This window comes from Zosterops lateralis, assembly GCF_965231275.1.
Source record: "Zosterops lateralis genome assembly, chromosome: 28".
Lineage (NCBI taxonomy): Eukaryota > Metazoa > Chordata > Aves > Passeriformes > Zosteropidae > Zosterops > Zosterops lateralis.
This window is the reverse complement of record NC_139788.1, coordinates 6,348,842-6,375,175: the sequence shown is the minus strand read 5'-3', so window position 1 is coordinate 6,375,175 and position 26,334 is coordinate 6,348,842. Positions and strand designations below refer to the sequence as shown.

At 58.9% G+C, this 26,334-nt stretch overlaps 1 protein-coding gene across 1 annotated transcript; it reads left to right on the top strand.

The window, feature by feature from the left end:
• Positions 1-5,725: 5,725 nt before the first annotated feature.
• Positions 5,726-25,044, top strand: KCNQ4 (potassium voltage-gated channel subfamily Q member 4; the record flags this gene model as incomplete). Its single annotated transcript, XM_083879625.1, has 14 exons — positions 5,726-5,994; positions 14,001-14,091; positions 14,685-14,811; positions 16,154-16,329; positions 17,613-17,738; positions 18,376-18,486; positions 18,597-18,692; positions 18,911-18,999; positions 20,142-20,297; positions 23,441-23,664; positions 23,746-23,848; positions 23,936-24,067; positions 24,172-24,310; positions 24,826-25,044. The coding sequence occupies 14 exons, from the start codon at positions 5,726-5,728 to the stop codon at positions 25,042-25,044; spliced, it is 2,058 nt and encodes a 685-aa protein (XP_083735751.1).
• Positions 25,045-26,334: the final 1,290 nt, after the last annotated feature.

The window sequence follows — 26,334 nt, the reverse complement described above, 5'->3', positions numbered from 1 at the left end:
CATCCTGTGTGTGCTGTCTGTGAGATCCAGGGCCAGGAGCAGCCTGAATCCCTGGAAATGTTACACCTGGAGCAGGGAAATCAGCCACAGGATGCCTGGACAACGGGGTGGCCAAGAGCTCAGGTGATGTGAGAGGTTTTGGAGTAAATAAGTGAAATTTGGCACAAAAAGACCCCCCCCCCACCATGTTCCAGCGGAGGTCAGAGATTTTGGGCCACTTCAAAATCTTGTCAGGAAGATTTGGGAGGAGGGACAGGAGGTCCTTCCAAGGTCATTTTGAGTCTTCCTCCCAATCAGGTGGAATTTCTACCCTCAGGTTCATCAAGGTAGGAAAATCCTTCCAAGTTCATTGAGTCCAAGCCATGCCACCTTGTCACCAGTGCCACATCCAGGTGATCCTTGGACACCTCCAAACCTCCCTGGGCACTTTCTTCCAATGCCTGACCACTTTTTCCATGCAGGAATTCTCCTAAGCCTCCTCTGGCACAACTTGAGGCCGTTCCTTGTCCTGTTCCCTGGGGAGCAGAGCCCAAATCCCACCTGACTCCAATCTCATCTCCCTCCTCCTTTACCTGTGGCATGTTCTGGGCAGGGACTTCGGTAACAGCATGTCCCCTGTCCCAGCATAATTGTCCCCCTTACCCTGGCACAGGTGTCCCCTTTGTCATGGCACAGATGCCCCTTTTTGCCACAGTTTTCCCCTTTTCCCTGGCTCAGGTGTCCCCCTTATCCCATCCCAGATGTCCCCTCACCCTGGCACAGGTGTCCCTTTACCTGGCCCAGGTGTCCCCTTACCAAAGCTCTGCCTCAGCATTTGGCTGCTGCAAGATCTGGGCCTTGCTGTTCCAGCCCAGCAGAATTCCCGACGCCTGCTGGTTTTTGGGAATGTCCTTTTTCCCGATTCCCGAAGTTTTCCCCATCCCACGATTCCTGGGCGGGAGGGAGGGCTGCAGCTCCCGGAGCATCGCTGCTGACCGCAGGCAGAGCCGGGATGTGCCAGGCTGGAGCAGCATCTCCTGGGCTGGGAAAAGATGGAATTGGGGAGAGGAAAAGGACGTTTTGGGAAACCTCCGAGCCTGGGATCGGCCACGAGAGGGCCCCGGTGGGAAGGGCTGGAGCGGAATGGGACAGCGGGGACGGGACAGCGGGATGGGACAGCGGGAACGGGACAGCGGGGACGAGACAGCGAGGATGGGGGTTCGGAGGTGCCTTCCCAGGAATTGGGGGCTCTGGGATCTTTTCCTGGATTTTGGCGCTCAGAGATGCCTTTCCTGGAATTTGGGGACTCGGAGGTCCGTTCTCCCGGTGGCCTCATACCTGTCTGCTCCACCCTGCCGCGGGAAGGGCTGGAGCTGGATGGGAGAGCCAGGACGGGGGTTTGGAGATCCCTTTCCCTGGAATTGGGAGCTCAGAGGTCCCTTTCCTGGAATTTGGGGGCTTGGAGGTCCCTTTCCTGGAATTTGGGGGCTTGGAGGTCCCTTTCCTGGAATTTGGGGGCTCGGAAGTCCCTTCTCCCGGCAGCCGCATCCCTGTCTCTGCTCCAGGCTGCCGCGGGAAGGGCTGGAACGGGATGGGGCAGCCGAGATGGGACAGCCGGGACGGGGCAGCCGGGATGGGGGTTTGGATCTCCGATCCCAACAGCTGATCCCACCCGGCGGGGGCTGTCCCAGCGCCCTCCCCGCAGCCAGAGGAGATGAGTGACCTCCCGTGCCCCTCCAAACACCTCTGGAAAAGCATCCTTTGGGTTTGGAGAGCCAGGAATCCGCTTGTGGGGATGAAGAGAGCCCTGGAAGGCAGAGCTGGGCAGCGGAACAGGCGCTGCTCACATTTATCAGCCCCTGGCAGCGGCGGCCGCCGAGGCTCTGCTGAGGAAAAGCTCTTTATCCACAGCAGACGAGTTTGCTGGAAATAGTTTAAATTTGAATGGGAATAAATCGCCTAAAGGACAGAAAATGGGAGGGAGATGCTGCTCCCGAAGGGAGTTTCCAGCTGTTGCATGAAGTGAATTAAATTCGGCTGGAAACAAACCCTGTTGAGTTCTGAGGGATCAGAGGGGCTGGCCAGGCTGATTATTTTAATTCCTGATTGTGTCGAATTGGGCACGAGAAGTGTGCTCATGTCCAGTAAACAGCTTCTCGATCAGATGGACAAAAATAGGGTTTATTGAAGGCACAGAAACACCTTCAGAATGGAATCTTCTCCTCGGACACGAATCTGGGCAGAGAGCTGAGTATTAATCCTGGATGTGAGAGTGTGTATTTAATTAACCTCATTAGCATATACAAGATGTGGGTTGAAATAAGCCTTAATCGGGCAAAAGTTATTTTTTATTTAGTTGATAACGGAGGTAAAGCTTTGCCTGCCCTCCCAGAGGAGACTGGGACAGGGACGGGTGCTTTAGGGACAGCCAGCATCGTTTGTCACAGAGACTGGAACCCCGGACACTGACAGGAGCCAGAGCTTCCCTGCAGAAGATTCACGGCTTCCTTTCATGTGCTGAGGGGACCGTGGTGACAAATTGGGTGGCGTGGGTTGACAAAGAGGCAAACACGTGTCCCTCGAGAGGCCGGACCAGCGGCGGCACCCGCGGGAGTGACATCGGTCGTTGTGTGAGTGTCACCACTCTGCGGGCTCTGCGGGGCGAGTGCGACAGGAGCGGAGCTGGTCACACCCCCAGGGACCCGGGATGAAGCCGAGGAGGAGGAGAAGGAGGAGGAGGAGGCAGCGCTTCCCTGCCAACGAGCGGTTCGAAGTCCCGTTTATCCTCAGGGTGTTGAGCTCAGCACCGGCCGCTGGCACTCAGGCAGTGCCACGCTCAGTTTGCTGCGAGTTTGGCTGCTGACAACTGTCCCCCTTCCAGGGCTGCTGTCTCTTCCCCAGGGCTGCTGTCTCCGTCCAGGGCTTCTGTCCCCCCTTCCAGGGCTGCTGTCCCTTCCCCAGGGCTGCTGTCCCCCCTCCAGGGCTGCCACCTCCAGCCACCCTTTCCCAAGGAAAACTCACTCTGGTGAAGGTAACGCTGCCGCTGTGGGTCCAGGATCAGAGTAGGGAAAGGCGCTCCTGGTGAAGGCTCTGGAGTCATCAAAATCCCGTTCCCTCGGGGATCAGCTCTGGCTCTTCCCCGCGCTGCTCCATCTCCGCAGGACCTGGCACGACTGGAAGGGTTTGGCTGGGAACTGTCCCAGCGCCGGCGAACAGAGAGCTCTCGGAAGCCTCATCCATCCTTCCTTCCTTCCTTCCTTCCTCGCCTCCGGAGCTGGGAAGAGGAGCTGAGCCCCTGCCCCGTCCCGCTCCCCTGTGGAGCAGATGGGAGCCGCTCCCTGTTCCTCCCGCGGGGCCGCTCTGGGCTGTGCCCGAGCTCCGGGCGGTGCCGCTGGAGTCACTCCCAGCTCGGGGACAGCGAAGGACCACGCTGTAGGGCGGCTTTGGGGAAGAGCAGCCCCCAGCCCCCTGCCCGGAGGGTTCCCCATTCTGCAGGAGCCCGGGTTATCCCAGGGCTGGTTTGTCCCAGCGAACAGTGCCAGGAGTTAATGGCCCTGGGATGAGGCCAAGCCTCTGGCTGGAGCAGGTGCTGCGCTGCCCTCCCCGCTCCCCGCGCCGCTGTCACCGCTGTCACCAGCGCTCGCCCCACCGGGAAAATGCCACCCCCGAGGCCACTGTCCCCACCTCTGCCCATCCCAGTCACTCCAGTCAGGCTCTCCCCTGCTCACAAGAATGAATCCTCCCCTCCACGACGTCCCCCAAATATCCCCCATCAGGGGAGCCAAACTGGGGCTTTGCCCTGGTCCCCATGTCCCTGTGAGAGGTCCCGGCTGTCTCTGGTCCCACAGCCCCTGTCCCCAGCCCCGCAGCTCTGCAGCTGCATTCCAAACTTGCAAAACTTACTGGAAATTCTGTGGATGCAAATCCTGGCCATCGGGCCGTGCCAGGAACTTGAGCTGCAATCCCAAGAGAGCAGCAGCCTCCAAGCACAGAGGCCTCCCTCTCACTATTCCCGGCCTCTGGCATCCTCTTTAAAGTCTGATCAGGGCAGGGAACACGAGTGGCTCCCCAAAGCGAGGCAGGTGTGGGGCAAAGTCATCAAATCCTGGGATGCCTTCCCAAAACTTCCACTGCTGCTGGCAGATGAGTTGGTGCCGTGTTGATTCAGACTGTCTGGCTCCATCCTAAAAGCTCCCAGCTCCCAGATCAACGGAGATTCCCAGGATCTGGGCAGGTGACAAGGTGTGAATGGGACCTGCCAACTGCGTGTAGTGACCTCCAGCCTCAGGAATAACCCAATTCCCACTTGCCCCTTCAACATCCAAGTCCTCTCCAGGTCACCTCAACCCTGTCCCCTCCACAGCTTCCAGAGGTTTTAATCAATCCCAGGTGAAACCTAAACCTCCAACGAGGAGAATGTGCTGCTCCAAAGGCAGTGGGATGAAGGTCAGGGTGCTCCTGCTGGGGCTTCTGCTGGGAGAGGGGCCAGACGAGCTGGGGGGATGCTCCAGGAAGCACTTTTTGGGGGGATGCAGGAGTTAGGGATGGATGGAGAGGAGAATTTCGTTTGGATTTGCAGGATTTCAGCCTCATATCTCATCTGTGTATGGGGTTTTTGTGGCATCCTTGGAGGGGAGTTGTGGGTTTACCAGCACCATTTCCTCCGAGGAAATAAAACTGTCTATTTATTGTGTGTGACTCCTGAGACCTCCTAAGTCCCACAGTGCTCACGAGGGCCCAGGCTGTGCCAGGATCTCCGACTGCCACTAAGTAATTCACTGCCAAAACCCCTGAACTTCCTCTCTGCTCCAGGAGAACCTGAAGGGGTTGGGGTGGCATTCAGATTCTCCAAAGGTGCAAGAGCACACGGATCCAGCTTGGAAAGGGAATTCCCAGTCCCCTGCCTCAGTTCCCTGCTGTGTTGGTGGGAGGTTGAGATGTGGAAGAGCAAAGGGCTGAGAACATTGGTTGGGAAATCTTTAGAGCCTGGCTAGAGGCTGAGTCTGCAGAGGATGGGTTGGGGTGGGATGCTCCATCTTCTTCAGGGATGCTCCATTTCCTCCAGGGATGCTCCATTTCCTCCAGGGGTGCTCCATCTTCTCCAGGGATGCTCCATCATCTCCGGGGATGCTCCATCCCGTGGCGGTTGGCAGGCTCACTCTCACTCCAGGATGCTCCACACCTGGGGTGTGGTGTGGGATGCAATTTGGGATGCAGTTCAGGAGGCAGTGACATGGTTTGGGATGCGATTCCATTTGGGATGTGGTGTGGGGTGCAGTTTGGGATGAAGCTGGGATATGTTTTGGGATGTGATTCGGTTCAGAATGTGGTGTAGGGTGCAGTTTGGGATGCATTTAGGATTCAGTCGAGACGCGGCTCAGGATGTGGGTTGGGATGCAGTCGGGACGCGGTGCGGGATCCTCACTCTCAGGATGCCCCAGGACTCTCCCCGTCCCCAGCAGGGTCCCGTATCCAAACCAGGGGTGACAGCAGCCCACCCACCACCCCATCCCCTCCACTCGCGGTGCCACCGCCCCGCTCGGCGCTTTCCCCGCCCGCCGCGTCCGGCGGAGCCCCGGAGGCGGGGGCCAGGTACGGCGGGGCGGGCCGGGCCGGCGGCGGGGGAGGGCCCGGAGGCGGCGGCGGGCAGCTAAAGGCAGGTGGCTCCGGGAGCGGCCCCGGACTGGCTCGGGGGTCCCGCGGCGGCTGGGGCCATGCGGCGGGCGGCGGCCTGAGCGGGGCGGCCATGGCCGGGGCGGCGGCGGCGAGCGGGGAGCGGCGGGCGGCGCTGACGGCGGTGCGGACCGAAGGCTCAGAGACCCCCGGCCCCGGCAGTGGGACCACCCTGCCTCCTCCTCCCTCTCCCCGCCGCCGGGGGCTGCTGGCGAGGCCGCGCCCCGGGGCCACTCCCCGCCCCGCCGGGGCCCCGCGCTGCTGCCGCCGCCGCCTCCAGAACTGCCTGTACAACGTGCTGGAGCGGCCCCGCGGCTGGGCTTTCATCTACCACGTCTTCATGTGAGTACCGGGCACGGGGGGGGCTGCTCGCTGGGTCTCGGGGCAGCGGGGGAGCGGGCGCTGCCGGCGAAGGAGCACCGAGGGTATCGGGAGTGCCGCGGGGCTCCACCGGGAAGTTTCTCCGCCGCGTTCGGAGGGGGAGTACGCGCCGGTGCCGCTCCTGCCACCGGTCCCGGTGCCAGTACCGTGATCCGCCATCCGTTGGGAGCGAGTCCCGTGGTGGGTCCGTGGCAGAGGGGCGGGATACGAGGAGATGAGCGCGTCCCCGGGGATGGAACTTGACCTCCGGGGTGGCTCAGAGCCCCTTCCCGGTGGCACCGCAGGGAGCCGCGTCACTGTCCCGCCCTGCCGGGGTCTCTGAGGACCCTCAAAGTAAGGGGACCCGCGAGGGGTGACAGGTCTGGGTGGGACGGGGGACCCTCTGCTGTCCTGTAGCTGCAGCAGTGCCGGGACAAGGCAGAAGTGCCATCTCAGAGCCATGACCGGCTGGGATGGGAACAGCGGGGGTGATCTTGTCCCTGCTGTACCCCGAGATCTGCGCCTATTCCTGAGTCACCATCGATCCCCAGCCCTGAAAATCCCTCTCCAGGGTCAAGGGGATGCTCCCGGGAGCACACCTGCTCCTTCCCCTGCTCCGTGTGTTTTCCTAAGCTGCTCCAGCTTCCCTCGCTGCATCTGAGCATCCCACGGCTCTTGGTGTGGGCTCAGCTCAGGGCTCAGAACAGCTTCACCTCCTCGGGGCTGTTACCTCGAGGGGGCTGTGACAGGGAGCTGGGGGGTCCCCAAAACACCTGGAGGCTGCAGGGACAGAGCAGGAGCTCCGTTCTGAGGAGTTGTGCCAAGCCAGGGCCCGGTGGCACTGCTGGGGACACTGCGGGGACAGTGCAACGGCAGCCGTGGGGCAGGAGGTGTTTTCCCTCTTTGCCTCGCTTATCCCAGGTGTGGGCACAGACCTCCCTCCTCCTTCCCTCTGGCCTGGATCGGTGCCGCGGGGCTGCGTCGTTTCTGGGGTGCGGGAGCCGGGAGCTCGTTAAGAGGCAGGAAAATGGGTCTTGCCTAAGTTAGCACATCGAGCTGGCAGCAGGGATTTGTCACTGGATGAAAGGGCACCTGAGCTCCCCAGGGAGCCGGGACAAGAGCCCGGGGCCCATTTGTAACTACACCTCCACAGCGGGCTCCCAACAGCCAGAATCCCTGCGTGGAAAATCCCACCCTGGGAAGAGCTGCTCCTGCAGGGAAAGGCGGCCAAACCACTGCCAGAGGAGGCAATGGGGATTTACAGCGTACACACCCATGGCATGTGGAAGAGATGTGCCCCTGCTCATCTCCCAGCTGGGATCTCCATCCCTGAGCACCCTCCACCAGTTCTTCCTTCCAGTTCGAGCCCGTTTTACCCCAAAAACAACCACATGGGACAAGCTGCCCCATTTGCAGAGCCCCCCAAGCTCCCCCAGCCCTGGCCTGCAGCTCCTGGGTGCTGGGCTTTGTTCCACAAGATGTGCAGCCGCCGGCAGCAGGAGCCAAACGTCTCCAGCTTTTGCTGGGGAGGCTTTTTGTTCACTTGCTCGCTTAATTTTTAGGGCTGAGGCAGCTGCAGGGCAGAGTCCTGCCAGGGACCCTCTGAATCCTGTGGGAAGACGCCGCAGTGGGTGCAAGGTGTGGACATCTGTTCTGTGAAGCCTCTCCCGTAATGTTGCTCATTTCTGGCTTCTTCCAAGTTGTGGGGTTTTTTTGGGGCGGTTTTTTTTTGTTTTGTTTTGTTTTGTTTTGTTTTGTTTTTTGTTTGGTTTGGTTTGGTTTTTTGGTTTTTCCTCTCTCTCTCTCGCACCAGATGGGAGCTGCGAAGCTGTTGCAGCGGCGCTGAAGTTGTCGGGGATGATTTGTGTGCCGCAATCCTCGGGTTTTAACAAAAGAGGAGGAAGGTGTTACCCTCTCCCTTTCCCTCCCACCCCGAGGCATGGGAGGGCACGGAGCCCCCGGCACGAGTGCTGGTGACAAGGACCTGTCCCCTGAGCCCTGGCTGCGCTGCTTCCCCCGGGCAGGCTGGCTCCGAGACAGGGCTGAAAACTGCTAAAATACTCGCTGAGAAGTGACGCACTTCCCTCCCGCATCCGCGGAGCGTTTATTGACCAACTTCAGCCTCTTTCTGTCGGTGAATTGATCCTAAATCTTATCCCAGCTCCTGCTCCGGGCTCAGTGGTTTGGTGGCTGCATCATTCCTGCAGCTCTCCCTTCTTCTGGCAGTTCTGCCTGGGGGGCTGGGAAGGCTGGGAGCCACTTTTGGGGTCTCATGGATGTCCCCAAACGCTCCCATGCCCCGGGAAGGGGATGGTGAGGACATGGGGAGCCCGTGCAGGTGGAAATCCGAGATGCCGAAGTCTCCCTCAGCCCCTCCAGCCCCACGCTGACCTGGAAGAGAGGCACTGGCCGGCCTCACCAAGCTTGGAATGAGAGTTCCCAGCCCCGGAGCTTACGGAGTAAATCCGGGAGGGAGCCCAGAGCTTTAAGCCAGAGGCTTTAGAGCCAGGAGGCGAAATAAGAACTTCCCTTTTGCCATCTCCTCCTCGTTAGCCGGCGGGGAAGGCTCTTCCCTGCTCCTGGCAAAGCTGCTGCAGGCTTGGCACGGGCGGGGCTGCACGTCCCGTGGGCAGGGGCTGCCCTGCCAGGGGGTTCCTGCAGCCTGGAGCTGCTCTACGGGCTTGTCCAGGTGTCCAATCCCAGATGTTCTTGGCTTATCCCTGCCCACCCTCCAGCCCCCCACATTCCCAGTGGCTCCCCAGGCTCTGAGAGCTGGTGCTGATGGTTATGAAACAGCCGCTGGGTGCACCAGCAGCTCAGCTCAGCACTTTTCCCAGTCCTGGAGGAACATTTCCATCCAGAACAGTTTAACCTGGAGCAAATTAGGGAAGACTGAGCCAGCAGCACTAGGAACAGCCGCAATTTCCCACCTGGAGCAGCGTCCCCCGTGCCAAGCCCAGCTCTCTGCCCACTGCTCTTGGGGTTTATTTCCCGTGTGGGAGAGGAATTTCCCCGAGGCAGGGAGGGGACAGGAGCCTTTTCCATGTGGGGTATTTGGTGTGGCTGCGGGGACAGAGGGGTGGCAGCTCCCAGCAGAATTCCAGGGCAGCCCTGGCACTGGGTGAGGGATGCCAGGCACAAATCCCACAGGACTGGCCTCCAGAGGTAAATCCTGGCTGGCATGGGATGGTGGCACTGGGATGTGTCCCCGTTGGGCCAGGGACCAGGGTGGTGGCAGCCTGTCCCTCCTGGAGCATCCCTGTTCCAGACAGGTGTGGAGGGCAGGATAGGGCTGTCACCCCCGCCACTCCCTGACCTTGTCACTTCCCTCCAGCACTGCTTGGAGAGCTGGAAAACACCTCCCTGCCATCCTGGCAGTGTCATCACGGTCAGTGCCCAGCCCTTGCCAACACCCCCGGGGCAATTCCTAGGCCTGGAGCCCTGGATGAGTTGCAGGAGGATCCCTCCATCCCTGCTCGGAACCCACTCTCCACCACCTGCTTGGAAAAACCTCTTGAATTTAACTCTTAAGCCTCTTGAATTTAACTCTTAAACAACTCTTCAATTTAACTCTTAACTCTTCCACCTCCTTGAATTTAGCTCTTTGCAGGCTTTTAACTCGCTGTCACCTGTGTGTCTCCCAGCTGGGGTGGTGGCACGGCCACAACCAGAGGGACTGCAGGCTGTGCCCTTTGTGCCCCCAGGGCCACCTTGCCCGGGGCTGAAAGGGGAGCTGCGGCAGGGGCAATGCCAGCGGGAGGAGAAGCCGGCACAGCACTTTCCCCAGCCCGATGTGGTGTCACCAGGGCATAAAATTAAGCAACTTCGGCGCAACATGAACCGGTGCATTGATTTTTCCTGCTGTTTTTTTTTCCTTTTTCCCTCTTCCCTCTCCTGCCAGACCCCCCAGGCCAGTGCAGGAGGTGCCACTTTGGGTGCCCCAGTGGAGTGCAGGGGTGATGCTGGAGAGTTTTTGGTTGTCCCCCTCTACAGTGATCTCAAACTTCCCCTCCCCTCTTTGAGGGGCTTTGGGGTGACTTCTGGGGCCATTCACATCCCTGTGCCACAAATGTCCCCTCGCTCTCTGGGCAATGGGGGAGGGTGGCAGCCCCAATCCCTGTACTGAGGTGCCTCGGAAAACACTCCAGTTCCTTCCCCCCCTCCACTCGAGCCCGCTCCTTGCCAGATGATCCAAGAACAAAACTATCCCGGCTGCTCCTTGTGAGCCTCTTGGCACCGGCCTCAGGAGCCTTGTGACTGTGCTCCCCTTGGGCACGGCTGGGCTGGGGGTGCCGGGTGCCATGGGGTGATGCCACAGCAAGATTCATCTCCCAAAACCACAAAATTCTGGGGCCACGGGCTGGCGTGCTCTGTGGGATGTCACTGGGTGTCACCCCTGGGGTGCAGGAGAGGCTCAACATCCCAGCTCTGCCTCCAGCCTTCCTCAGCGTGCCGGAGACATCCCGTGCTGCCTCACCGCTGGGACTGGAGGGCCCTGAGAGCAGCGTCCTGATCCCACAGCGCTGATAACAGGGTCAGGCCCGGGCTCTGAGCGTGTGTCGGGTTTCGTGATGCCTCTGCCTCGGCTCCGGCGGCTCCTGGCTCCGACCGCGCTTTCCCTGTCCTCAGGGGAAACACTGGGCGCTTTTCTGCTTCTCTTCTGGGCGGCGTGGGACGCTCCGTGCCATGGTTACAGGCGCAAACAGGGCGGCTACAGCTCGGTTATTTATATCCCCCGGCTGCCTGCTCCACCTCTCCTGAAGGGCTGCGGGGCCGAGGGACGGGGATTTATGGGACATGGTGTTTATACAGCTGCACACGGAGCTGAACCTCGCGGCATGGGAAGCCTGGAGGGTGAAACACCATCCCCATCCCCGCTGCTCAGGCAGCTTTGGTCCAAATCCCGAATTTCCAGTGGTGGCACAGCTGGAGGGTCGGGCTGAGGCCCTGTGATGCCACCAGGGAAGGGATCTGTGCCTTCCCAGAGCCTCTTTGCTCGCTCATCCCACGGCTGGGCTGTTTATCCTGCGGCACGTGGTGTTTTACTTCTGCTGAGTTATCACCGTGCCCCGGGACATCCCCACAGGGAGAGGGCAAAGCGGGGACAGGGACACGAGGTGTCACCCCTGAACCAGTCCTGAGGGTTTGGGCAAAGTAGGGACAGGGACAGCCCTGCCAGTGCCATTGTCACCCTCGTGCCAATCTCGGGAATTCGGGCAAAGCAGGACCGGGACAGCCCTTCCAGTGTCACCCCTGTGCCAATCCTGGGGATTTGGACAAAGAGGGACCAGGACGGCCCTGCCAGTGCTGGTGTCACCCCTGTGCCAATCCCAAAGGCTGGGGGACAAATCCTGGGAGAGCTGGGCTGTTCCATCCCCATCCCACCCCATGAGCTCCAAGGATCCCGGTCCGTCAGCTGTTTTGGAGTGCACCCTCTTCTCCCAGGGGTGTCTGGGGGGCTCTGGGAACCAACTGGTGCCCTCCTGCCCACCCAGGGAGGCCGACTTGGCCCTGCTTCCCCTGACCTCAGCAGCTTTCCTGGCTCACCAGTTCCTCTGCTGGCTCAGGCGGCAGCAGATGGCAAAGCCCACCCTAATGAAGATTAATTGAGGAGATTTTGCCTTTCCCGCCGCGTTTTCATTATTGTTTTGGGGAGGTTTCATTGCTGCTGGGGCCAGGCTTTGGTCCTGCTGGTCCCCATGTCTGTGCTGTGACATGTGCTGGAAAAGGTGGGGGAGGACCCCACAGGGACGGGGCTGCAGATGGGAATTTATTCGGAAGAGGGAAGCACCGGCTCAGCCTCTGCTCTCTCCATTCCCCGGGATCTGGAGCGGGGCAGTGAGGAAGCCCTGAAGCTCCTGTCCCACTCTCCCTGACCCTTTCCCATTTCCCTGGCAGCATCCCTCGGTTTTTCATCTCCTCTTGCTGGGTGGGAAGAGCATCGAATCGGGATGGGAGCCTGGCATGTCTGACATCCCCAGGGGTGTTTGATGGAGGGCTTAGGGTGGAAAATCCCCTTGGATGCCTGGTAGAGCGGCTGAGAGCAAAATTCCTGCCCGGGAGGGATGGAGGGATGCTGATTCCTGGCTCCCCTGGCTGCCTGCAGGCATCTGACCCTTCCCTAAGCCGCTTAAGCCCTGCCGGCAGCCGGGACGGGGCTTTTGTCCAGGCTTTACAAGTTAATTCTTAGCAGGTGATGTGTTCTCAGAAAGTTCCTTTCCCAGCCAGCCCCGTGGGACCTCTCACGCCTGCATCCTTCCCCAAATCCTCAGGGATGCCGGCTGGGAGGTTTCCCCACCTCTCCGGGAGGGAAGATTTCCATAACGGTGGGTGGCCTGTGTGGGTCCAGAGTCAGGGCCACCCACAGCAGGTCCCCCTGAGCACCAGGGACCCCCTCCCTGCTGGCTGGATGAAGAGAGGGGCACAAATCTTTTGCAGGCTGGGAGATTTCTGCCTTCTCCTCTGCTTTGTGCTCTGCTGCCTGTGTAATTGCCTGCTAAATCCTGCTGGGATAATCTTTTATTGCTGATGATGCACAAAGCTCAGAGCTGGGTCCTGGGCCGTGTTTTGTTCCTCCTCAACCCAGGGCCCGGTGCTCCCTGCCCGAGCCACGGGGATGCCACGTTCCCTGCGGGGGTTAATTCCAGAACTGCTGCACGGGAGGAAAAAACTCCCATTAATAATTCAGAGGGAGAAGGAGCTGGCTCCAACCTTCTGCCTTGAGGGTGGGGAGTGCCCGGGAGAGCAGCATCGCCCTTTGTGGCTGTCCAGGGTGGTGACACGGCTGTCGCACCTCTGGCCCCTTCCTGGCTCCAGCTCTCCCTCCTCTCTGCTCTGCATCCAGCCCTTTTCCCATTCCCAGGGATTTTTTTCTGTCGGTTTCGCCTCCAGCAGCATTTTGGGGGAAAGGGGATCCGCGTGTCCCTTTTAGGGGACCCACTTGTCCTCCAGCCCCGGGTTTGAGAGCCGCGGCCCCACATGGGGCTGTGGGGTCAGTGGGGAGGGGTTCTGGATGGTCCCACTGAGGGACAGAGCATTGTCCCCTCTCTGCTCTGTCCCCTGGAGCCTCTCCAGTGGTGCTGGGATAGTTGGGACACCTGGGACAAGTTTCACCCCTCTGATGGCCCAGGCCCCAGCTGGTCCTGCCCAAAAATTCCACATCAACAACATAAAGAGATGAGAATGAGCTCCTGAGCCCCGTGGATCGCCCCTGGGCATTGTCACCACAGCACTGGGGGTGAGATGGGTGCCACCAGCTTGAGGACAAGGTGCCACCAGGGCTCAGCCAGGCTGTGCCAGTGCCACACAGCGTGGTGTGGCCAGAGCCCCCAATGCCACCACAGAGCCATGGTGATGGTGACAGAGCAGTGAGTGGCCCTTGGCTCGCCGTCATGTGGGCTGGTGGTGGTACAAGCCCTCCACTTTCCTTTTTTAGAATCGCTGGATCAGGGGAAAAAAAAGTATTTTTGGTGGTTTCATTTGCTTCAGCTCCAGAGTCGACTTTTTTTTTTTTTTTTTTTAATTCCCCTCCTTATTTTAAATAGGCCAAAGCCCCTCGTGCCTGGGCCTGGCACTCAGGGAGGAGCAGCCCCAGAGGTGTTTCTGGAGACTTTTATCCTGGGTTGACACTTCCCAGGTGTTGCTGGCAGGTCCCCAGGGTGGCAGTGATGCTGGGGGCAGTCTGGAGGAGTTCTGATCCCCTTCCTGCAGCACCAGAACCCTTCACAGTGCAGGGCCACCCTCTGCCTCCCTCCCTGCCTTTAATTAAGAAGCTGCAGTGCTGCGGCAGAGCTGGCACCGAGCCCCACGGCAGCTCCTGGGCTCCCCAATGTTTCCATGCAACCATCTAGGGGCAAAATGTGTCCCCAGTGGCTCTGCCACGACCTGTGGAGGTCATGACTGGGGTGTTCAGGCTGTGAGTGGAGGTAAAACTGGGGCTGGGGTTCCCTGGCTGTCCCTGTGCCCCCACCTACACTTTGTCCTTGCAGATTCCTCCTCGTCTTCAGCTGCCTGGTGCTGTCGGTCTTCTCCACCATCCAGGAGCACCAAAAATTGGCCAACCAGTGTCTCTTCATCCTGGTGAGTGATGCAGCAGCGGAGCTGGGGCTCGGATTCCCTCTTCTTGCTTTATATCCTAAAAAAATTTGGCAAGACCACGGATAGAACCCCTGTGACCCCACCAGCAGCTGGGATGTCACTGATGATCCCATGGCACGTTGGGGGTGGCCTGGCTGTGGGTGTCACCATGGCTCGGGGGTGGCCCATCCCACCATTGTCCCAACCACTGGAAGAGCCAGGGCATGAGGGGCTAAAAAAGGCAACTTTCCCCCAAACTGTCAGGAAGAGCTGACACAGGGACTTTTCCCGAGTGATGGGGACTAAATTGGGAAAGTCCTTGTGACTTTCCTGCAAGTAAGCAGAATGGGGGCTTGTTTGTGCGAGAGGGAGGAGGACAATGCTGACAGAGGAGGAAAAGGACCCAGCTCGGGGTGAGGAGGAGAGCAGAGATCCTCAGGCAGCCCCGAAGGGTGTGGTTCCTGATCCTCTGGTGTATCTCCAGTGGTTTTTGGGGACACCACGCGTTGCGCTCAGCCCGATTCACTTTGCACCCCCTCAAATCTGAGCCCCTCCACCCTTTCCCTGCCCCTCTCAACCCTTTCCCCCCTCATAAGGAATTCGTGATGATCGTGGTGTTTGGCATGGAGTACATCATCCGCGTCTGGGCTGCCGGCTGCTGCTGCCGTTACCGTGGCTGGCGCGGCCGCTTCCGCTTCGCCAGGAAACCCTTCTGCGTGATAGGTACGGGCTGGGGTCCTCTGAGGTTTGCTTCTTCACCCAAGATTCAGATGGTCAAGAGTCTTTTGCCCTCTGAAAGCCCCAAGCTGCATCGCAAGAAAGAAGCGGAGTCTTCAAGGTCTTGTTTTTCAATGTTTCTCGTGTTGTTTGTTATTTTGTATCTCACAATTTTCTCTGTGCCTATCCAAGATCTGGACAGTGATGAGGACATGAGGTGACTTCCCGCCAATGGGGCACCTTGTCCTCTTATACAGATAATTACATGTCTCTTATTTACATTTACGTGCCAAAATCCATTACCTATACTAAAAGGGTCATTTCTGCTTTGACCCAATCCTCCACCCTCTAAATCCCAATCCCTTTAAATTACTTTTAGGATTTCGGGTGGTGCCCTGGGTTCTTCTCCTTCTCCCTAGCCTCCATCTTCTGAAGCGATGCTGCATTGATTTTTCCTGCTGTTTTTTTTTCCTTTTTCCCTCTTCCCGCTCCTGCCAGACCCCCCAGGCCAGTACAGGAGGTGCCATTTTGGGTGCCCCAGTGGGGTGCAGGGGTGATGCTGGAGAGTTTTTGGTTCTTTGTTGTTTTGGGTGCCCCAGTGGGCCCCTAAAACCTCCATCTTGTCCCCATTCACCTCCATTCTAAGAACCCCAAAACTACAAAATTTTCCACCTTGTGATAAACTACACTACTGTCTGTCACACTTTTGAGACTTGCAATTCTTCTTTCAATGCTGGGAGATTTTCCCGTGGACTGAAATCAAAGCCAGTGTCTTCCTGGGCTCTGTGTCACTGTCTCCAACCCCCCTGGACAGACCCCAGACCCACCTCGCCAGGATTCAAACCCTCTTGCTCAGGTCCTAGAATCTCTGCCAAGGTCCCTGACCCTCCAGGATGCCCAAAGGGATGCCCTGGACTCTGACAGGATCCTGCCCTAGTTCCTTACACCCCTAGGATCCGGCCCTGGCTAGCTGTGAACCTCAGGGGGAACCTGGGCTAGGACAAAGATAAAAAACAAAAGACACTCTTATTCCTTGTAGGAAACAATCCCGCAGGTTTAATGTAGAACTCACAAGATCCAGGAGAAAAAAGAGGGTGAAACCCCTCCGTGTGGGGAGTTTTAAGCCCTAGGGGAGAGGGGGAGGGGGTGTGTTGACTAATGAGGGCTGACCCTGGGGGAGGGGAGAGATAGGGGATATCACGTGAAGAGGGTGCAGAGGTGCATGCGAAGGTGTGACCAAGAACACCCAGCGCAAAACTAACTAATTACTCAGTGCAGTACAACAGATCCGAGGATGGCAGGATTTGGGATCACCCACGCCCCTCCCTGAGCTCTGCCATCCCCTCAGATTTCATCGTCTTCATCGCCTCGGTGGCCGTCATTGCCGCGGGCACACAAGGCAACATCTTCGCCACATCAGCTCTGCGCAGCATGCGCTTCCTGCAGATCCTGCGCATGGTGCGCATGGACCGCCGCGGGGGCACCTGGAAGCTGCTGGGCTCCGTCGTCTATGCCCACAGCAAGGTGAGGAAAAGCTGTTTGGCCAAAGTTCCTCGTGTGCCTGGACCTGGCACTCAAGAAGGAACAGCCCCAGAGATGTTCCTGGGGATTTTTTCCCCTGGGTTGATGTAACAGTGTATCTTTTCGGGATGTAGCTAAAGCCCTTCTAGATCCCAGTCAGCCTCTCCCTAGAGAAACTGCTTGAGAAGAATTCAGGCAGCAATTCAAGCTCACACATCCACACACGTTACAAGGCTCACTCAGCAGAGAGGCAGAAGGCTCCCAGCCTCAGATCAATTTCCAGCAAGCGTTTATTCCCTGTGCCAAAGGTGATTTCCGGAGGCCAAAGAGGCCAAACGTGAATTTTGTCAGTTATACAGGGTCTGAGGTTCGTGGCTGGTACAAGGGGCAGGGCAGGGGGCAAGTGGCCATAGGAAAGAGAGGAACAGGACACCAGGCCCCACAGCCAATGGGGAAACAGGGAAAGGGGATACCATGGGGTGGGTGATGCACTTGCCAAATCCAGAGAGAAGATTGCACAATGTCTGCAAGGATCCATGGGGAAGAAGCCTTTTGTTACACCTGGGAGGGGTATCTTTAATCTTCGCTTTCCCAGGGCGGGGCAGCTGGAAATTCCTTTAATGGCGCAAGAGTCTCCAGAGGTTGACACTTCCCAGGTGTTGCTGGCAGGTCCCCAGGGTGGCAGTGATGCTAGGGGCAGTCTGGAGGAGTTCTGGTCCCCTTCCTGCAGCACCAGAACCCTTCACAGTGCAGGGCCACCCTCTGCCTCCCTCCCTGCCTTTAATTAAGAAGCTGCAGTGCTGCGGCAGAGCTGGCACCGAGCCCCACGGCAGCTCTTGGGCTCCCCAATGTTTCCATGCAACCATCTAGGGGCAAAATGTGTCCCCAGTGGCTCTGCCACGACCTGTGGAGGACCTGTCTACCCAGGTGTAGCCCTGGTTTCATGCCTGAGGTGTTTTAGTTTTTTGAAATTCTTTTCCCAAGGAGTTTTCTGTAAACAAGAGAAGTGTTTTGTAACTGTATTATGTTATTCATTCATTTTCCTAGGAGGGACTTCTTCTAGATGTCCTTCTGGTCTGACCAATGCGATTGAAGAGGTTTTGCCTTTGTTTTACCAATCGAACTGGTCTGTCTAGAATAGTATAAAAGGGAGACATCTCAAAAATAAAAGAATCATTTTCAGCCTTCTGAATCTCAGAGTCTGTGCCGTTGTGATGTAAAACAGCATCACCCAGGTGCATCCCTTGAGGTGCCCCTGAGTGTTTCTGACCCTCCATGCCCTGCAGGAGCTCATCACTGCCTGGTACATCGGCTTCCTGGTGCTCATCTTTGCCTCCTTCCTGGTGTACCTGGCTGAGAAGGATGCCAACGTCCAGTTTGCCACCTACGCTGATTCCCTGTGGTGGGGCACGGTAAGCTCGGCCCCCCCCACTGTGACAGCATGTCTTTTCGGGAATAGCTAAGGCCTTTCTAGATCCCAGTCAGCCTCTCCCTAGAGAAACTGCTTGAGAAGAATTCAGGCAGCAATTCAAGCTCACACATCCACACACGTTACAAGGCTCACTCAGCAGAGAGGCAGAAGGCCCCAGATCAATTTCCAGCAAGCGTTTATTCCATGTGCTGAAGGTGAATCCGGAGCAAAAGAGAGGGACCATGCGGGTTTTTTTCAGTTATACAGGGTCTGAGGTTCGTGGCTGGTACAGGGGGCAGGGCAGGGGGCAAGTGGCCATAGGGAAGAGAGGAACAGGACACCAGGCCCCATAGCCAATGGGGAAACAGGGAAAGGGATGGGTGAGGCACTTGCCAAACCCAGAGAGAAGACTGCACAATGTCTGCAAGGACCTATGGGGGAGAAGTCTTTTGTTACACCTGGGAGGGGTATCTTTAATCTTCGCTTTCCCAGGGCAGGGCAGCTGGAAATTCCTTTAATGGCACAAGGGGCTCCACACCCCACGGCCCCTCCCCGGCCCCGGGAGGGGAGGGTGGGACGAGCCTGTGGTGGGGAAGCGAGCTCCCTCCAGGCCCCCCCCGTGCTGTGTTCCCGGGCAGGTGACCCTGACCACCATCGGCTACGGGGACAAGGCGCCGCAGACGTGGCTGGGCCGGATGCTGGCGGCCGGATTCGCCCTGCTCGGCATCTCCTTCTTCGCCCTGCCCGCCGTGAGTAGGGCCGGGAGAGGGCTCCCCTTTGCTAAAATAGGGGAGGAAAGGGGCAGAGCCGCCTCTAGGTGGGGCCCGGCACCCACGGCCCTATCCCCTCCCGTCCCCAGGGGATCCTGGGTTCCGGCTTCGCCCTCAAAGTGCAGGAGCAGCATCGGCAGAAGCACTTTGAGAAGAGGAGGACTCCGGCGGCCAACCTGATCCAGGTAAGGCGGGACCGGCGTGTCCCACCCCGTCCTTTCCCGGGAATGCTCTGCTGTCCTCTCGTCTGCAAAAGCTTCCAAAAACCCGGCCCCACACCCAGCGCCGAGACCCTTTGGGCTGGTCGCTGCTGCTTGTGGGCGGCCAGTATGGATGGAGGGGTCCAGGGAGGGTTCTCCCATCCGGATTGATCCCGATTCCCGGGAATCTCACTCCTCTGCAGGCTGCCTGGCGCCTGTACTCCACGGATGTCAGCCGGGGCTACCTGACGGCCACATGGTGTTACTACGACAGCCTCCTGCCCGCCTTCAGGTAGGGGGGACGGGCTGACGGGGTGAGGGCTGGGGAGTCCTGGGGGTCCCCGAGGGGATGAACAGCCTGGGAAACCGAGAGGGACATTGTGGAGCCCGCGGGGGTCTCCATGGGGATGAACAGCCTGGGAAACCAGGAAGGACCTTGTGGAACCCCCAGGGGCTTGGTGAGGTCGAGCAGCACTGACACCTTCCTAGCATGGGAGTCTGCTGAAGGACCCTCCTTCATCCTCATCATCCTCACAGCCCCCATCCCATCCCCTCTCACCCCATCCATGCATTCCTCCAGCCCCACAGGGAATGGGATGATGGCTCAGGAACCCCACGGCTGTGGTGGTGGAGCTGCAGCCCAACAGGAGCTGGCTCCAGTGTGGACCCAGCTGGGCACAAGGGTGATCCACTGGGACCCTCATGTCCTGTTTCTGAGTGTGTCCCTCCTGTTATCCCCAGGATTTTGCCACTGTGGGTGGATCAAAGGCTCCCCAAAAGTTTTCCAGACGTCTCTCCCAGATCCTGAGGGTTTGCCAAATCCCTGTGAGCATCCCTGCCCTCCTGCCTGAGTGTGCTGCTCTGCTCTGGCCATGTGACAAACTCATCCCTCTGTCCCATCCTTAATTTTTCCAGGCTTTTAACAGCCACAGCCCCGAGTCCCAACTTCCCGAGCATCACCTCAGATCACTGGGAATCACTGGGGGCTCTGCTGCCCCTCCTGCTGTGCCAGGAGCTCTTTTCCCTGCAGTGGAGTTCACACAGACCCAGATTCCATCCCTGCTGGATCTGAGCTTTCCCCTTCTGGCTGCTCCAGCAGCACCCAGGACCTGGTGGTGGTGAAGTCCCCATGTCCCCACTCCGTCCCAGGTTTGTCCTTGCCTGATCCATCCCTCTCAGCACGTCCAACCCTTCCTTCTGTGGAATCCCATCCTAGGACCTTTCCCCAGCCCCATCAGCCCAAATTAAGAAACCATCTTTTGAACAAAAATGCTGATTTTTTTTTGTTTGTTTGTTTTGTTTCATTTTGTTTTGCTCTGTTTTTGCTTTGGCTTGTGCTCAGGAGGACCCAGGGCTGCTCAGCCTCACTTTGCTGGTTTCATTTGCTTCAGGAATTTTAATTTCTCCACATTTTTTATTTCACCCTGACCTCAGAGAGCTGGTCCTTATGTTTGAGCATTTGTACCGGGTTCGCAACGGAGGATTTAGGAATTCAGAGGTGAAAAAATGGCCTGACAGAGCCCCACCACCCTATCACTCCTTCACCCCTGCCCAGAAAAGCTTCAGCCTGGCTGTGTGTTCAGGGGAAAGGTAGGAGGGGGCAGCCCCTGAGTTCTCCCTCCTCTCTGTTCTGTCTCTTCTGCTCCTCTGTGCCCTGCTAAGATGTCACTGTCACCACCAGGCCAGCCCCTGAGGTGCCACCACCCTAAACTGGTCCTGCTCCCTACTCCTGCTGGGCATCCCTCCTGCTGCTGCTCCCAGCCCCATTCCAGCTCCAGAAGGGGCAGATTTTTTTCCAGAGGGACACTCTGGGATGTTGTACCCCCATGAGGTCACTTCACTCCCCTTTTTATGTGGCAGTGACCCTAGGATGTGGCACAGGGTGAGTGAGCATGGCAGGAAATCCCTTGGCAAGGGCAGTGGTGCCATCCTGGCAGGATGGAGCTGTGGGCAATGCTCCAGAGTCTGGGAAGGAGCAAATCCCAGAGTCTGGGAAGGAGCAAATCCCAGAGCCTGGAGCTGGGAATGGCTCCCGGTGCCCACGAGGAGAGGGGAGAGGGGTTGAGGCTGCCCTGCTGCTGGTGGCGGCTTCTCTGCCCCATGTCCCTTGTCCCTTCTGCCTGGAGAGGAGATCCCAGTGTGTCACCAATGCTGGACATGGGGCCAGCACCAGGGTTAGGTGAGGAAAGGCCTCGTGCCTCAGTTTCGCCCATGATCAGCAGGGCTGAGGCTGCAGGTGTGGGACTGAGCAGGACCTGCTCCTCCAGGTGAGTTCGGGGCTCAGGGGGCTCCTCCCTGGGCTCGGTGACCAAGCAGGAACCAGCAGGGGAAGGACCATCCCATCTCGGGGGGGGGTGGGGCCTGAGCCCGCCCATCCCTCCCCACGAACATCACCTCTCATAACATCTCATCTTCTCTCTCTCCTCCCCTCTCCCGCTCACCCTCCTCCTCCTTTCCGTCCCTCCGCCCTCTCCCCGACCCCGCCATGCCCTCACTACCCCCAAGCTGGAATGAGGAGGACGCGCAGCCCCACAGGTGTTTACGCCTCAGGTAACGCTTGCCCCTGTCCACAGGGAGCCCCCCACCAGAGCCCGGCGGGGTCTGCGGGGCCACCACGGTCGCTCTGCTCGAGGACCATCCCTAAAATCCTTCTGGCAGAGCTGAGAAACCTCCCAGGTGTTTATGCAGGACCTACACAAACATCCCACCCTGGCAGGGCGGGGACGTGGCGCTCACGGTGGCACTGCGGGGAACGGGAAGGAGGTGGCCCGAGGACAATGTTCCGCTCCCCGCCAGCTGTGGCTGATTCTCTTTTCTCCTGTGTCTCTGCCCTGCCCCTCCAGCCCCATCTTTAGTGGTAAGAGGAGGCTCTTGCTGACGTGGGGCACATGGAGACGGAGGTACCGTGTCCTGCCCGGCCCGGAGAGCAGCCCTGGGAAGCTCGAGATGCATGGATGAGCTCCCTGCCTGCGCTCCCTGCCTGCGTGCCTGCAGCATGGACATGGCTGGGGCTGACGAACAGTGGGTGGAGGCTGATTTGGGGGTCCCTGTGCATGGTCTGGGCTGAGCTGGCTGTCCCTTACTGCCTCTGTTCCCCATTGCAACACGGATGAGCCCGGGCTGCTGGCAACAATCTCCAGCCTCTGGATAAATCCCATAAATCCCATCCCAGCTGTGTGCTGCAGCCTGATTCCCCCAACACAGCCCTTCCCATCCCTTCTGGATGTGTGCGATGTGTGGCAGCCCCCCTGCCAGCATGGGGGAGGGCTGGGAGCCCTGTGACCTTCCTAGACCCTACCTGGATCTCTGCCTGGACCCTGCCTGGTTCTCCTGCCTAGACCCTGCTTAGATCCCTGCCTGGATCCCTGCTTAGATCCCTGCCATGCTCTTGCTGAGGAAATTCAGGAATGTTCCCAAACACGTGGGTTTCATGGAGCTTGTCCTGCAGCAGGTGTGGGATTGTCTTGGTTTGGAAAGACAGGTGTCTGCCAGGGAAAGCTGGAGCTTCCCTTGGAATGGAAGATGCAAACCACCCCCTCTGAATTATTGTAATTTCGAAATTAAGGGGCTTTCAGGCAAAGATATGGCAATAGGAATAACAGTTCCTTACTAGGAATATTAAAAATAAAAATGCAGTAGTACAAAAAACCCTGACAGAGTCAGAACATGACCCGAAACCCCATTTGTCAGGGTGTTGGGAGCAGTCCAGTCAAGTCTTCCTGCAGTGCCATATGTGGTTCTGTTGGAGTAGAGATGATCCTGTAGAAGGGTCCAGTGGTGCTGAGATGGGTCTGCTCTCCCTCTGGGAATCCAGTGCAAACAGGCTGTGCTGGTGTTCTGAATCTCAGGTTTGATCCAGGTAGGAATGCTGGGCTCCTTCCCCTGGTTGGAGCATCTCCCAATGGGATGATGAATCTGCAGTGAGCCTCAATGGCCCATGAGCAGCAGATATCCCCTGGAGGGAGGATGGATCCTAGAAGGGATAAAGAACATGGCCCCAGCTGGTTTTACAGCTGGCCTATTAACAGAAGGCATCCACCCCATTCCCCTCCCAGAGTCACCAGGAATGGGTCATGGAAGAGACAAAAACACCTCCTGAGCTGGTTTCAACAGATGATTATAGAACAAATACTTCTGGTTACATTTCACATTGCAACCCAAGACAGGGATTCACTCTGTGTCCTCCCCAGCTTTGGAGTCTCCTTCCCTGTGTGTCCCCTAGAGCTCTGTTTGGGGCCTCTCATCATGCAAAATATGGGAGTTTTGTGTGGGTCCTGCATAAACAATGCCTGGTGTTTCCTCCCAACCCAAAATTGCAGCTGGGTTTGGGAGCAGAACTTAGGTTAGGGCAGGAGCAGAGCCTGGGTTGGGAGGTGCAGTCTGGAGGAGGAGGATGAAGCAGCTTGGCCAGGTTTGGACACCCCGTGCCAGCAGGGATGGAGCAGGAGCAGAGCTTTGCTCAGCTTAGAGGTGGCTCTACCTCATGTCCTCTGCTGCCAGACTTATCTGTCCCCTCTCTTCCTGTCACCTCCTTTCTCTGCTCTGGGGGCCCAAAAAAGGGGTTTAAAGGAGCAACCTCAGAGCTGGCCCTGCTCCTGGCCTGGCTCACGCCCATCACATGCTGGGGGCTCTCTGTGAGCTCAGCACAGCCACTCCTGTTCACCCCAGGGACCTCTCCGTCCCTGTCCCTGTCCTCATGCCCCTGACACCACCCTCCCGCTGTCCCCGCACAGCAACAAAATGGGCATCAAGGAGCGGATCCGCCTGAGCAGTTCCCAGCGCCAGGGCAGCTCTCAGCGCCGGCAGCAGCACCTGGGGCCACCCCTTCACCGCTCCCCCAGCACTGAGGATGTGGCCGAGGCCTCAAGCCCCACCAAGGTGCAGAAAAGCTGGAGCTTCAACGACCGCACCCGGTTCCGAGCGTCCCTGAGGCTCAAGCCACGCACCTCGGCTGAGGGTGAGCCCCTGGGGGTGGGGGGGCTGCAGGGTTGGGGATAGTCCTCGGGGTGTGCCATCCACCCACTCTTGGTGTCCACAGCTGACTGCCCTCCAGAGGACAGTGGAGAGGAGAGGAGCTCCCCCTGCGACCTGACCTTCGAGGACATCATGCCGGCAGTGAAGACCCTCATCCGAGCAGTCAGGTGAGGCGGTCCCCTCCCATGTCCCCCAGCCTACACAGAATCCCCCCAGGCACCCCATTCCTGCCTCTAGCCTGGCTGTCCCTGCAGGATCCTGAAGTTCCTGGTGGCCAAGAGGAAGTTCAAGGAGACCTTGCGTCCCTACGACGTCAAGGATGTCATCGAGCAGTACTCGGCTGGACACCTGGACATGCTGGGCAGGATCAAGAGCCTGCAGACGCGGTGAGGTGCCCTGCAGGTGACCCTGGGGCTTCTCCCACATTCCCTGGTGGGCTCCCGAGCCTTTGGGAGTGATGGATGGGCTCTAGTCCTTCCGTCTCTCCCAGCGTGGACCAGATCGTGGGCAGGGATCGGGCGCTCCCTGCGGACAAAAAAATTCGGGAGAAAGGGGAGAAGGCGGTGCTGGAGGCGGAGCTGGTGAACGAGCTCAGCATGATGGGCCGCGTGGTCAAAGTGGAGCGGCAGGTCAGGAGGAGACACCCCGCCGATGTCACCGTCCCTTGGGAGGGGCGAGCCGAGCCCCTCGGTGCCCTAAATTCCCTGTCCCCTGCGATCCAACCCAGGCTAGCTATGGACCACGGAGGGAAATCTGGGCTAGGACGAAGATGAAAGACAAAGTGCGCTCTTAAACCTCACAGGACACAGTCCCACAACTTTAACGCAGAACCCACACCTTGGAGCCCATGAAGGGAAAGAGGGAGCGACTCCCCGTGCTGGAGGGGGGTGGTGGTGGTGTTTAATCCCTAGGGGAAAAATGAGGAGAGGGAGGGTAGAGGGGTCTGTTGACCAATGGGGGCTGATGCACGGCGAGGGGAGAGATAGGGGGTATCAGGTGAAGGGGATGCAAAAGTTCATGGGAAAGTGCAACCAAGAAACACCCAGTGCAAAACGGACTAACTTATTAGTGCAATATAACACCCCGGGACGCCTCACACGATGGGCTATGGTCCCGGCTCAGCCCCTCCCTGCTCCCCCGGCAGGTACAATCTATCGAGCACAAGCTGGACCTGCTGCTCGGCCTCTACTCGCAGTGCCTCCGCAAGGGCTCCACGAACTCCTTCAGCCTGGCGGCGGTGCGGGCGCCGCCCGGGGAGCCCGACATCACCTCCGACTACCACAGCCCCGCGGAGCCCGAGGACATCTCCGTGTCCGCGCAGACCCTCAACATCTCCAGGTCGGCCAGTGCCAACATGGACTGAGCACAGAAGGCGGCGGGACCGACCCCACCCGCCCGGCATGGGGCACTGGGAGAGGCGTGGTGTTGTCACCTCGTTGTCACCTCGCTGTCTCTCTGCGTGGTACTTTAACCGAGTCGTCCTTTGTGGGGACACGGCTGTGCCTGTGGCACTGTCAGCATGGCCAGCCCACGCTCCTGGGATGGGATTTTCCTGGGGTGCTCCTGGGATTTTCCTGGGGTGTTCCTGGGATTTTCCTGGGGTGTTCCTGGGATGCTCTTGGGATGTTCCCGAGGTGTTCCTGGGATATTCCTGGCTTCCTGCAGGATGACACCCCCCAGCTCCAGGCTCCTGGGCGCTCCCCAGCTGTGCTGGGGATGCTCCAGGCTGGCCCCATCCCCTGGGGTTTGGTTTGAACCCCATCTCCAGCCCTCATGACAGGTCCTGCCTGGTCCTCCAGAGCTGAGCCGGGGCCGCCACCGGCTATGCAAGGTCCCATCTCCCTCTTGCTGCCAGAGCAGGGGTGTGGGGGCATGATCCAGGGTGGTTTTACCCGTGTCACTTGGGATGCCCAGTGGGCGGAGCAGGGGACTGTCCCCCCTCCCCAGGCTGCACCTCTCCAGAAGCACAGCAGAGCCTTCTGCCTGCCCGTGCATGCTCCCAGGGCAATATATATATAGAAGATATATATATATATTTATGCAATAATATCTTAATATGCAACACCCATGGGAAGAGCAACCCCAGGGGCCATAGGCAATAAGCAACCCCCTGCCAGTTCCCAGGGCCGGACTGTGCTGCCCAGGAGGGCCCTGGAGGCCCTGAGGGGGAAAATCCCCACCCGAGGGTGGCCCTGGAGCCAGGAAGCTGAGCAGAGGCTGTGGGCATGGCAGGGGTACAGGCATAGGTGCTGTCCCCAAGGAGTGTCCCCTCTCCCTGTGTCCCTGCTCCTGCTCAGAGGATTCCCTCCCGTGCTCGGTTTGTCCCTGCCCGTGTCCCTGTCTCCTCTGCGGCCCGAGGAGCACGGGCCGGGCCTGGAGGGGACCTGCCTGGTGCGGACAGGGCAGTGTCCTTGCATGTCACCTACACCAGAGCCACGACAGCTCCCGCGCTGCCCCAGTTCCCCGCACCGCCCCCGCTCCCCTTCCGGCGCTGGTTCCTGGAGTCGTGCCAAGTCGCCGGGCTGGGGCTGCAGCCGAGGCTCCGTGGGCGGGCTCGGGGGTGACCCCAGAGCGCCGGGATCCATCCTGGGCTGCTGCCGCCGCTCCCCTCACTGCCCCTCTCCGGGACTGGGACCGTGGGATTCACACCCCC